Source organism: Choloepus didactylus, chromosome 1 (genome assembly GCF_015220235.1).
Source record: "Choloepus didactylus isolate mChoDid1 chromosome 1, mChoDid1.pri, whole genome shotgun sequence".
NCBI classification, from domain to species: Eukaryota; Metazoa; Chordata; class Mammalia; order Pilosa; family Megalonychidae; genus Choloepus; species Choloepus didactylus.
Window position 1 is genome coordinate 234,307,428 of NC_051307.1, and position 14,261 is coordinate 234,321,688.

At 37.8% G+C, this 14,261-nt stretch overlaps 1 protein-coding gene across 2 annotated transcripts in view; it reads right to left on the reverse strand.

Moving 5' to 3' along the window:
- The window catches only part of SUMF1 (sulfatase modifying factor 1), a 127,043-nt gene that overhangs the window by 38,222 nt on the left and 74,560 nt on the right, over nucleotides 1-14,261 (reverse strand). For both annotated transcript variants that reach the window (XM_037800662.1, XM_037800656.1), the window contains one exon: nucleotides 10,581-10,694. In XM_037800662.1, the coding sequence (XP_037656590.1) occupies nucleotides 10,581-10,694 (114 nt within the window). The remainder of the gene's footprint in view (nucleotides 1-10,580; nucleotides 10,695-14,261) is intronic.

Sequence of the window (14,261 nt, forward strand, 5' to 3'; positions counted from 1 at the left end):
CTGAAACAGCAATGCTAGAGGACTGTACCTTGAGCTCTGTCCCATTCAACATGGTCTCGATCACAAAAAACCCAGCCAAAAGCCAACTTGGCAGGTGAAATCACTGCCCTCCCCCCTACGTGGGATCAGACACCCAAGGGAGTGAATCTCCCTGGCAACGTGGAATATGACTCCCGGGGAGGAATGTAGACCCGGCATCGTGGGATGGAGAACATCTTCTTGACCAAAAGGCAGATGTGAGAGGAAATGAAATAAGCTTCAGTGGCAGAGAGATTCCAAAAGGAGCCTAGAGGTCACTAACCCTTTTTAGGTTCTAATGAATTGGAATAGCTAGCAGTAAATACCTGGAACTATCAAACTACAACCCAGAACCCTTGAATCTTGAAGACGATTGTATAAAAATGTAGCTTATGAGAGGTGACAATGTGATTAGGAAAGCCATGTGGACCACACTCCCCTTTGTCCAGCGTATGGATGGATGAGTAGAAAAACGGGAGCAAAAAAAATGGCACCCGGTGTTCTTTTTTACTTTAATTAATCTTTTTCATTTTAATTTTTATTCTTATTATTTTTGTGTGTGTGGTAATGAAAATGTTCAAAAATCAATTTTGGTGATGAACACACAACTATACAATGGTACTGTGAACAACTGAATGTATGCTTTGTATGACTGCATGGTATGTGAATATATCTCAATAATATTGAATTAAAAAAAAAGTAAGTAGCCTATTTAAGGCTTGAAGAAATAGTTTAAATCAGATAAATATTATTGTATATTAGGAATGCTTTCTGTTGCAACTAAGAGGCTGAAATAATGAAAGCATTTTCTTATCTCACAAGATTGGAATTCCGTCGGGCAACAGTTGCAGGGTTAGATCAGCAGCTCAAAGTTGTGAAGGTGCTGGATTTGCATCTTTGTGATTCTCTTGGCCTCGTACTCATGGGCACAAGATGGCTACGCAGCCCCAAACATCTAATCTTCACCAAAGCACATCTGGAAGGAAGGTTGGAATAAGAGCTAAAATCCTTTCCAGAAGTCCCCTGCAGACTTGCCTCTCATTGTTCAGAACTGTGTCACGTGAAGACAACCACCTAACGTGTGTCTCCTCTTCTCCACATTTCATTGTAGACCTGAGCCTGAAGTGACCAGGAGAACCTAAAAGACTGTGACACAGGGAATATGCTGTTTTCCAAATGGGGAGCTAATTGCCCGACATCTACTTTCCCCACTGTTTTGAAATGCTACCTTTATTATATGCAAATATCCAATAAATTAGATTATCTTTTTATGGATAAAAAAAAAAAAACCCAGCCAAATCTGTTGATTATAATAAGCTAGAAGGGAAAGCTAACATCATAAATGACAGCACTGATAATAATAATGATTTCTGCAAGCTAGTGCTCAAGGTTAAAACCCATAAACAAAAACAAACAGGATGGAGAGGAAAGTTGGGTACTACATTGAAAGTTCAAAATGCAGCTGCAAAACATAAAGAGAAAATTCAGAAAAGCTTTTTAAAAACTACTTTAAAAAAACATAGCTGCATGGCAACAATATTTGGGAAGACCTAGCCTGGCATCAATATATATCTGTTTCTGCTGCTGCTCCTATTCATAGTACTGACAGTAGTCTCATAGTACTCGTAGTAGCAGCACTACTCAAAGTGGGAGTACTCAGAGTGGTAGTCCTCGTAGTTGTAATAGTACTCATAGTAGTACTAATTGTACTACCAATTAAAACAGAAGTTATTATGTATTGTATACTACTTGCCAACATTACGCTAAGTACCTTACCATCATTCTCTCAGATCCTCACAAGAACTCTACAAGTAGGAACTTTACCTCCATTTATGAAAGAGTCGAACTAAGTCTCTGAGTGGTTAAGGAACTTGCTCAAGGTCACCACTGGTAAACCAGAGTCACAGCAACAAGATCCAAACCCAACTCCACCAGATTCCAATGGTTAAACTCTTAACTGCTTAACTACCATAATCTGAGACCCAATGGGTAGAGAATGATGAAAAAGGCTAGCCTGACTATTATTTTCAACTATCAGGCAACCCCCAGGATATTGTGTATAATTCTGGATGCCCATTTATAAAAAGGGACATCTTTTTTCGACCCACGGTATCCAGAAGAACATGACAGGGGTTGTCCTGGACTGTAAGCCAAGTTATCCAGGAAGCAGCTAAAGGAAGGGGGATGATTATCTAGAAAGGGAAAATGAAGGGCAAACACCGTGACTATCTTTGGGTGTTTGAAAAGCTTTTAGGTACAGGATAGAGAGAAGATGTGTTGTACGTTTCAACAATGGCAGAATGAGGAACCTGTGAGTTGAAGCTCCAGGAGGGAATATTTTGGTTTGGCATAAGAACCTTCAAACATTAAGAACATATGAATACAGAAGAGGGTGCAACAGGTGCTAGAAAAGTCTTGCTCTGTCAGAGGTGTCCAAAAAAAGAATTCTTGCAGGGGTAGAGGCTGCATGAGGTTTCCACTCTAAATAATCCCTTCCCCCTTTAAGATCCATTGATCTTCTGAACTAAGATTGGAAGCCATAGTACATTCTGGTGTACTGAACTCTTTGTTCAAGAAGCATTAATAGCTGTTAACATGAAGATCTAAAGATCATTTGACTGTGAAGCAGAAACAAACTGTATTTCTAAAATCTACTAAATGGCATTAGAATTGGCATTCGCTCTTTTCAAGCAAGCATATGATTGAATAGAAATATATTTACAGGATCTAGATATCTGAGCCATACGTTCAAGCTTATTTCCATTTCTCAATAGGTCCATCTTGTTGGCTGAAGAAACTTGCCCTGGAACTACAAAGGAAAATGGCAATGGACAAACACTAGTTCCATCTTCCACTAGGAAGATATAATCGTTTCTGTGAATGTTGTACCAAGAGGCCCCACTTCCCCTTGGCACTTAACAGGTACAACTTGCAACCATATTAATTTACTATCATATTTGACTCAATTTCATTAACACTTTCATGTTTGTTTGTTTGTTTTCTTTTCATTTTGAGCACTAGGTTACTTCTCCATCAACCTGATCTATTTGGGAAACAAGCCCTAAAATGTCCTTATTAAAAATATGTGAATAGAGGCCATATGGAAGGTAAAAATTTTCAATCAACTCATCTGTTCTAGTCTGCTAATGCTGCCATTTTGCACAATACCAGAAATGGGTTGGCTTTTATAATGGGGGTTTATTTATTTGGTTACAAAGTTACAGTCTTAAGGCCATAAAGTGGCCAAGGTAAGGCATCAACAATAGGGTACCGAAGGATGGCCATTGGCATCCAGAAAACCTCTGTTAGCTCAGAAGGCATGTGGCTGGTGTCCGCTTGCTCCCAGGTTGGGTTTCAAAATAGCACTCTCCAAAATGTTGCTCTTCGAGCATTTTGTCCTCTCTTAGCTGCAGCTCCTCTTCAAAATATCACTCTCAGTTGCTCTGAGGTCCCTCTGTTTGTAAGCCCTTTTTATAAGACTCCAGTGAACTAATCAAGACCCACCCTGAATGGGGAGGGGGGGCACATTTCTATGGAAACATTCAATCAAGAGGTCACACCCTAATAAAAGGTGTCACTCACAGTTGGGTGGGTCACATCTCCATGGAAACAGCCTAATCCAAAGATTCCAACCTAATCAACACTAATAAGTCTGCCCCCACAAGATTGCATTAAAGAATATGGCTTTTTCTGGGGGACATAATATATACAAACCAGCAAATCCTCCTACACATACAAGGTACTCAATCAATGCTGAACTGATGAGGCTATTGATGGGGTGGTCAATGGCTGTCGCAGTCCTAACTAAGGAGAGGGACACTGTGATATTTATGGTTTTTGTAAGGCTGAGATAAGGGCAATCTCATGCCATTAGGCAGGGGAGGTCTAGAAAACAAGCTAAGCAGGAGTCCAGCAAACACTGCACTCTGGAACATGGAGTGGCAGGAGCCAGTAGAGGGGTTCTTAGGAAGAAGAGAAATCCAGAATGGGGTTTAGAGGATCTACAAAAGTAATGGGAGTCAAAGTCCCAAGTCCAATCTGCCACTGACAAAGAAGCATCTGAGCAAGGTCAACAAGTTCCTAAGAAAACTAACCACAGAATTACCATATGACCTCACAATTCCGCTTACAGGTATATACCCAAAAGAACTAAAACAGGGACTCAACAGATATTTTACACCAATGTTTACAGCAGTATATTCACAACAGCAAAAAGACAGAAGCAGCCCAAGTGTCCACTAAAAGATGAATGGAGAAACAAAATGTAGTATATCCTTACAAGGAAATATTATTCAGCCATAAAGAGGAATGAAGTTGTGATACATGCCACATGGATGAACCTTGAAGACATCATGTTGAATGAAACAAGCCTGACACAAAAGGACAAATACGGTCTGATTTTACTTACAAGAAATACCTACAATAAGCAAATGCATAGAGACAGAAAGTACAGTAGAGGTTTTGAGGGGAAGGAGGTGAGAGAATGAGGAGTTTTTGCTCAATGGGTACAGAGTTTCTATTTGGGGCATAAAAAGTTTTGGTGATGGATGGTGGTGAAGATAGAATACTGTGAACGTAATTAATATCACTGAGTTGTACAAGTGACAGTGGTTCAAACAGGAAATTCTGTGTTGTATATAAGTTACCACAATAAAATAAAAAATTAAAATTAATTAGTTTTTTTAAAAGGTAAGGGTACAAGGAATATCAAGTAATCATTATTTGTAAATGACACTTTCCTCCCTCTGCTTCCAAAGGCCAATATTCCTCAACTCTGTTCTATAGAAGCATAAAATATTCCAGTTAGATAGCCAAAACAGAATTTAAACAGAAATAGTAAAAACAGCAACAGTACTTTTGAAGTACAGCAGTATAAAATATTTTCACATACAACATTATCACATTTAATTTCACAAAAATTTCATACATAGGTATAATTATTCCCAAACTGTGGATAATGAAACATAGATATCTTCTAAGCTTAAGAGATAATCCTTTAATATTAAGTGGCAGAGCAATAATCCAAGTAATTTTTACTAATTCTAAGACTGGAATTCTTAGAAGAAAGGTACCTAAATTAAACTGTGCCTCTCTGAATTAGAGAGGAAAGACATTGTAGATCATTCCATCATATCACAACATCAGGTGGGCAAGTCAGCATGGTATCTGGGTAGTGACAATGAGTATGCAGGTGTGGGGAATTAGGATGTTATATAAGTTCTCCACATTTTTAATGAAAGCACTACATTATTGCCACAGATTAACACGAGCCTAAGTGAAAAGGAAAAAGATCGGGTTAAAAAAAAAATAGTAGCAGCAATGGCCACACTCTGGATTGTCTGGAAGGAAATAATGCCATCCTAACGTAGGTGTGCCACAAGCATCTACGCACACACATTCACCATAACCCCCTACCAACAAAAACCAAACAGACCCTCACTTCATAGAGCTAAATATTCAACCTCTCTTAGAATTTTGTGTACCAAGCATACAAATCTGTTTCCACAACCTGTTTTTGCCATAAATGACTGCCCAATAAAATAAAGACTAATGATTAACTTTTGCTCCCTGTAAGTCACTGAAAAAGGAAAAAAAAAAAAACCTCCTGTATAACCTATGCACATAGGGCACTTATTTTCCCCAATATCTCCTAAGAAGCTTTAAAAATACTAGCCATTATGAGTTCATCTTTGAGCTAATATATATTCATGACACTGAAGCAGTCAGCTCTTGGGCTGAAGAGATATAGTTCATTAGGAAAGAAAGGAAAATCAATTAAGAACTTAAAGAAAACTTGCAGTTAACCAGCCCAAAAGAGAACTAACATAGCTGTGAGGAGTTACAGGGCTAAAATCTGGGACAGGAGAGGAGCGCAGATAGGTGAGCCTGTTTTCCCTAGAGGTCTGTTGATTCAAACAGCAGCAGCTATTAGGCTAAGAAGCCAAACAGAACTTTCAATAAATTCATGGCTAAGGAAACAAACTTGGAGTTCATGGCCCCCCAAGGAGGAGGTGATGATGATTGTACAACTAAGTGAAGATAATGTAAGAAACTGACGTTTATCTCGGGATACAATATATATTAAGTAAAATTAGGCTTAATAAATCAAGCCCCCGACTTAAGGTGTGCTCTTGTGAAACTTAAGGTTGTAAATGGGAGGCTGAGCCCTCCTATAATTATGCCTAAGAGGCACCTCCAGGGAACCTCTTTTGTTGCTCAGATGTGGCCTTTTTCTCTCTAAGCCCAACTCGGCAAATAAATTCATTAACCTCTCCACCACGAGGGAGGAATGAATCTCTCTGGCAACATGAGACATGACTCCCAGGAATGAGCCTGGCCCTGGCAGCAAGGGATTGAAAATGTCTACTTGACCAAAAGGGGGAAAAAAGAAAGGCAATAATCTGAGGTCACAGTGGCTGAGAGATCCCAAATAGAGTTGAGAGTCTATCCTGGAGGTTTCTCTTATGCAAGCTCCAGCTAGACATCCCAAATGGTGTCAGTATGCCATGCCCTTACCAAAATTAGTTCCAAAATACTAGGTCCCTACCTGAGATTCTACAAAAGATTCACTAAGTTTTATCTCTCAGAAAGTTAAACTCACCACTGTTCCTATGCCAGACAAGTCCTAAAATCCAGAAGCAACAGCCTCTTTAAGAACAAAAATCAGATGCAGACCCCTTCCCATACTGTCAACAACCCCTTTCAATATGAACAAGTTAGGGTGCTCACTGCCTAGACACCCCTGAAGATGGAGAAAGAGATTAAGTGAGAGGAAGGGGTAGCAACAAACAAGATATGATTTAACAAAGGTCTGTGAATACTGAAACTTTATATAAGCATATACATTTTTTAAGATGCTGGGGTGTTAGAATAGCTAGAAGGAGGTAAATGACATGCTGGAACTGTAACCTGTAACATCCTTTGAAATTTGCTCTCTAGCTACTTGTTGAATTGTGCTTTGAAAGTCTTCACCTTTCTGTATATACCCTATATTGCATAATAAGGAAAGAACTGAAATTGTGGAACTATAACCCATAACAATTTTTCAATGTACCTGTATTAGTTAGAGTTCTCTAGGGAAACAGAATCTATGAGAGCTATCTATAAATATAAGTTTTATAAAAGTATCTCCAATGAAGATGTCTGATGAACTCCTCAGGAAACGAACTGGCAACTTCAACGAATTCCTCAGGAAATGCTTCACTGGTCAGCCAAAGAAGAAGTGAAGGTCCTCTATCTGTCTCACTTAAAAGTCTTCAACTGATTGGATTAAATCCAGCTGACTGCACTCTCTCACTGTGGAAGACATGCCCTTCGTTGACATCATCAGTGACGGCTGCAGCCAATTGACTGATGATTTAATAAACCAGCCTGTTGATTTATTAACCAGCCGCCCATGTCCTCACAACAGCGGTTAGGCCAGTGCTTGCTTGACCAGACAACTGGGTACCACCACCTGGCCAAGTTGACACATGAACCTAACCATGAGTACCCATATAACTGCCTGTTGAGCTGTACATTGAAAGCTAACACTTTTCTGTATGCATGTTATATTTGACAATGATGGAAATAGCTGAAGTTGCGGAACCGTGACCCATGACATTCTTTGTAATTTGCTTTCTAACTACTTGTTAAATCGTACCTTGAAAGTTATCACTGGTGTGTATATACATTAAAGTTCATAATAAAAAAAGGTCTTAAAAAAAGAAAAAAATAATAATGACTGAAAATCCAGAGTGAGGTATTACTACACACCAACCAGAAAGGCTTAAATTAAAAATACTGACTAAACCAAGTATTGGTGAGAAGAACTTGTTTGTTCTTTTTCTTTGTTTAAAAGAGAGAGCTAAAGTAAATATAGCAAACTGTTAACGTGTTAAATCTAAATGGTAGGTTCATAGGTTAAATCTGAATAATGCAGACATTATTTTCTGCATTTTTGTAATATTTCACAATTAAATGTTTAAAAGAAGAAAGTATAGCTAAAGAGATTAGCAAGGAATTATTAAAATTATTTTAGCACCAGAAGTTATGTTCAAAATTTTGTACTTTATTCTTCAGACAACAGTAATCTATTGAAGGGCTTTAAATAGGAAAGTAACAACATCACATTTGCTCTCTAAAAAGATCACTCCTGCTGCAGTATTTTAAATAGAGTGATGGTCAGGAGCCCAACAGTAATGGATAAATTCAAGTGTTAACTTGGCAAGATTACGGTGTCCAGTTCTTTAGTCATGCAAGCACTGGCGTCACTGTTACTACGAGGGTATTTCAGAGATGGATTAGCATCTATAGACAGTTGACTGCATCTATGGCTGACTGCATCTGCAATCAACAAAGGGGTTTTCCCTCAGCAATAAGGGAAGTCCCCTCTTCCAATCAACTCGAGGTCCTAAAGCCAGAATGGAGAATTTTAAAAGTCAGAAAGAAGAATTCCTGCATCTACTTCAGTTAGCCAGCTTCTCCTGAGGAATTCAACCTCACCTTCATCAGAGTTTCCAACTTGCAGCTTGCCCTGAGGAATTTAGACTTGCTAATTCCCTTGGTCGTGTGTGTGTGTGTGTGTGTGTGTGTGTGTGTGTGTGTGTGTGTGTGTGTGTGTGTGTGTGTGTGTGTGTGTGTGTGTGTGATCTTGTTGGTTTTGTTTCTCTGGAGAACCCTAACACACCAATGCAGACACTGACACAACAACCCAGATAAGTGGCTTATCCACTTGCACCGGAAATAAGGAAAAGCTAAGAAATCAGTGATGGCATATGAGTTTTCTAGGGATATGATGTTTAGTTCTCAAAACTGTTGAATTCTATCCCAGTCAAATCAGGAAGAAAATGAGGCCACCGTGACAAAGAGAAACCTAAAATGAGAGCAATTTCATTAGAACAAGGGCTATATCAGGATAGAGCCTGAGACCAGTGAAAATAAGAAAAAAATGAATCTTTCTGTAAACCCTCAAAAGAAACACAAGCAATTATAAAACTGAAAGTTAATAAGCACTCAGCTTGACACCAGATGGTCAAATAGATATATTCACAACTTGTCAGAATTCTGAAGCCTTGTCACCCGCTTCCAAACAGGCAGATGCTTTTATCTGAGAGGAAAAAAAAATCTATTTCTGATTCTGACAGCAAATGCCAAAGTCACATTTTGCCAGTAGAGAAAAGTATCTTCAAACCACAAATCCACCAAGAATTTCACAACCCCATTCTCATTTTGGAGAGATGGGTTGTCTTTGACCACTACTTCCACCATCCCTGCCAGAAACTACAAGGAAAATGAGGGTGAATGACAGTTTCTAAAGAACTCAGCTTTTTCATCTGCACCAAGAAAGTAGATCTGTGTCTCTGGATTATTCATGAGCAGCCCACATATTATTCTGTGAAGAAAACTCAAACATACCAAACAGAAAAATGACTTAAGGGACAAAGTCTACGTTATGACAGTAACTGCAACTACTCTGAAATGTTTAATCTTCCATTGAGAAAAGATTGAAAGATCTAGTTCCTTTATCATTACCCTTTGTGCCTTATCAAAAGGTTAAGATTTAAAATTAAGACTATCAGTTCCCAGTCTAGCTAGTTTGCACATATATATATAATATTCTTAGATCAGCCTTATATTTGTCTAGTTTGCTAGAGATTGGATTTTTACATGGTATTTTTCTTCCAATCTGATCACACAACAAAAAATACTCAGAAATGTTCTTTTTGAAGGCGGCACTTTCCACACACGTGCCCATGCAGTGTCTCAGTTTTTACATATTCTGCTGCGAGGTTGGTTTCAGAGGCAGCATTGTGTACTAGTTGCATGCAATATTCTTTTCCAATTCCAGGATAGGTAAAATTTAGGCAAACTACACTTGTCTTAGATTCCCAAAGCATAAAATGCTGAAATGCCCGTGGGGTTCAGGAAATAATCACTAAATGACTACGCTTCCTGAGTCAACATTCCCTCTTAAAGTACCCTTTCCTATTTTCTCCATATAATGCCACTGAATCAAAATTTCACCCAAAATCACAATTCAGGCAACTAGCTGCATGATAGAAACCATCTAGCAAGATTTACAAGTTATTAATAAAACTTTAATGAATTTTTACATATTTATGTCTCACTCCAATCAAATTTATGAGACTGCATATAATTTCTGAAGTAATAGGCAGATTCTTTCAAATAATTATCACCATCACAGATCCAGCAGCAGACAAACTGCTCAAAGACACAGTTACACAGTGCTTTAATTATGAATTAAGAGACAGGTTGCTGAATCTCACTATGGAGCAAGTCCAAGATTAATTCCAAGTACGTAAATAGCCCTCAGAAAAACAGAAGTTCTTTAGATAGTCACCTACGTGTCAACCACCTTAAATTGAAGAGATTTTCACCTGACCAGAGGATATCTGCCTGTAGACTGGATGCAAAGATTCCACCGAGGTGAAGACCTAAGCACTCGATTCATAAAGTGGCTTCAGAACAAACATAGCAGAGATTAATCCCAGATACAGCTGCAGACAGCCCAGGGAAGGACATTACCTTGACAGGATACATACTCTGAGAATACTACTTACTGGATTAAGTGTTTCCTCGACAGAGTGATGAACGTTCCACCAGTCTGAGGTCCACTCCCATGCGTTCCCAACTATATTGTATAAGCCATAACCATTGGGAGGAAAGGCATCAACCTAAAAGTGAAAAAGGAAATAAGCTGTCAAAATACTAACCCTTTCAGAAAACCTCTTTGGTGCAAAAATGCACTGAGCTATATCTTCAAAGTATGAATGCAAATTTTTATTCCAGCAGTCAACATATAATTGTGCCAATGTAAAAGCAAACAAAGAAGCATTTTCTGGCTTTTACCTCTCAAGGGGAGTTTGAAAGCCTAAGGAGAGTTTATATTCCACAGTATGAAAGTCAGCAAAATTCTTCTCTAGAGAGACTAATATTGATCATAAACCAAATCTGTATTTGACAGTGTGTGGCAAGGGGTGAGAAATGGCGGGGTATGATATTTAGACCTTTGAGCCTAACACTGAAGGAATTGTTTTTATAGAGAAATTGTGAATTCATTATTCAGCATATGTGTAAGAGAGAATTTGCACTCTCAGGAATCTGGAAGTCAGAGGCAAACTGTACACATTATTGAGCAAGCAATTTTATCACATTTCAAAGAGAGGTCAGTCTGCCACATAATATTGTCACAGAAACTAAACAAGACTGTATAAGATTTCTATAAAAGGGCAGGGAAGGAGAGACAAGAGAAAATACTAATTTAACAACAGTAAATGCAGAACTGTTTTTAAACAGTAAAATTGATAGTTTCATGAAAATATTTTCTCAACATTATATATGGAAATTCTCAAACATGGAGAAAAAATTCATTTTTAAAGCAGCTTTATTGAGATATATTCTCATACCATAAAATCATCCAAAGTGTATAATCAATGGCTTTTAGTATAATCACAAAATTCTGTATTCATCATGACAATCAATTTTAGAACATTTTCATTACTCTGAAAAGAAAAACCCCACACCCCTTTGCAATAACCTCTCAATCTTGTTATCCTTTTCCAGTCCTACATAACCACTAATCTATTTCTGTCTCTACAAATTTATTTATACATACATTTTATATAAATGGAATCCTACAATATGTAATATTTGTATCTGTTGTGTATGGTTTCTTTCACTTAGCATAATGTTTTTAATTATTTTTTTTTCTGATTAAGGAAGTTGTAGGTTTACAGAAAAGTCATGTAAAAAATACAATGTTCCGATAGACCCCTCTATTGTTGACACTTTGCATTAGAGTGATACATTTATTATAATTGATGAAAGAATATTGAAATAGCATGATTACCTATAGTCCACAGTTCTACATTAGACATATTTTCCCCATATACCACCCTATTATTAATACCTTGTAATATGGTTGTAAAATTGTTATAATTTATGAAAGAACATTCTTGTACTATTAACCCCAGCCCATCATCTACAACAGGGATCATGTTATACAGTCCCAAGTATTATCTAGTAATTTTCATTATAGTAACATACATGACCCAAAACTTACCATTTCAACCACATTCACATACATAGTTCAGTGCTGTTAATCACACTCATAATGTTTCTATCACCACCACCATCCATTTCCAAACCTTTACAATCTACTTAAATGGAAATTCTTACAAATAAAGCATCAGCTCCACATTCTCTACCCTTGATCTATCCCCTAGTAACCTATATTCTCCATTTTATCTCTGTGAGTTTGCTTACAATAATTTAGTTCATATCAGTGAGATCATACAATATTTTTCCTTTTGTGTCTACATTATTTCATTCACCATAATGCCCTCAGGGTCCATCCATGTTGTCATATGTATCAGGACTTCAGTATTTTTTACAGTGGAATAATATTCTATTGTGTGCATATATCACAATTTGTTTAATCATTCATAAGTTGATGGACTCTTGGGTTGTGTCCATCTTTTGGCAATTGTGAATAATGTCACTATGAACATCAGTGTGCAAATATCTGTTCAAGTTCCTGCTTTTAATTCTTCTGGGTATATACCTAGCAGCAGGTTGGGCAGGTCACATGATAATTCTATATTTAGCTTCTAGAAATACTGCCACTGTCTTCCACAGCAGCTACACCATTTCACAATCCCACCAGCAATGAATGAGGGTTCCTATTTCTCCACATCCTCTCCAACAGTTGAAATTTTGGTTTTTAAATCATAGCCATTCTAACATGTGTGAAATGATTTCTCATTGTGGTTTTCATTTGCATTTCCCTAATAGCTAGTGATGTCGAGAATCTTTTCATGTGCTTTTTAGCGATTTATATATCCTCTTTGGAGAAATGTCTGTCCAAGTCTTTTGCCCATTTTTTACTAGGGTCTTTTGCCTTTTCAGTTTGAGTTGTAATATATTCTGGATATTAAACCCTTATCAGATACGTGGTTTCCAAATATTTTTTCCCAATGAGTAGGTTGTCTTTTCACTTTTGTGACAAAGTCCTGTGATGCACAAACGTTTTTTTGTGTTTTCTTTTCTTTATTTTGAGGAGGTCCCATTTAACTATTTTTTTTTTAATTTTTTTCTTTTGCTGCTTGTAATTTGGGTGTAAAGACTAAGAAACCACTGCTTTACACAAAATCCTGAAGATGGTTCCCTACATTTACTCCTAGGAGTTTTATAATTCTGGTTCTTATACTAAGGTCTTCAATTTATTTTGACTTAGTTTTTGTATATGGTGTGAGATAGGGGTCCTCTTTCATTCATTTGCATATGGATATCCAGTTCTTCCAGCACCATCTTTCCCAGTCATGTGGACTTGGCACCCTTGTCAAAAATCAATTGGCTATAGGTATGAGGGTCTAATTTTGAACTCTAAATTTGACTCCTTTTAGTCAATATATCTATCCTTGTGCCAGTACTATGCTGTTTTGACCACTGTGACTTTATAATATGCTTCAAAGTCAGGAAGTGTGAGGCCTCCAACTTTGTCCATTTTTAAGACGTTTTTGGCTATTCAGGGACCCTTACCCTTTCAAATAAATTTGATAGTTAGCTTTTCTATTTCTGCAAGGTAGGATATTGGAATTGAATCTATACATCATTTTGGGTAGAACTGACATCTTAATGACATTCAGTCTTCTACTCCACAAACATGAAATATGCTTCCATTTATTTAGGACTTCTTTTATTTCTTTGTAGTTTTGTAGTTTCCGACGTACAAGTCCTTTACATCCTTCGTTTAATTAATTCCTAGATATGACTCTTGTAGTTGCTATTGTAAGAGGAATTTTTTTTCTTCATTTTCTCTTCAGCTTGCTCATTAGTAGTGTATAGACACATGTGCCAGTTTGAGTGTATTGTGTCCCCCAAATGCCATTATCTTTGTAGTTTTGTGTGGGGCAGGCGTTTTGGTGATGGTTGGATTTGCTTGGAATGTACCCCACTCAGCTGTGGGTAATGATCATTTCGATGAGATGTTCCCATGGAGGCGTGACCCCACCCATTCGGGGTGGGCCTTGATTGGTGGAGCTATATAAATGAGCTGACTCAAAGAGAGAAAAGAGAGTGCAGCTGGGAGTGATGTTTTGAAGAGGAGCAAGCTTGCTAGAGAGGAACGTCCTGGGAGAAAGCCATTTTGAGGCCGGAGCTTTGGAGCAGATGCCAGCTGCTTTCCTAGCTAACAGAGGTTTTCCGGAGGCCATTGGCCATCCTCCGGTGAGGGTACCCGA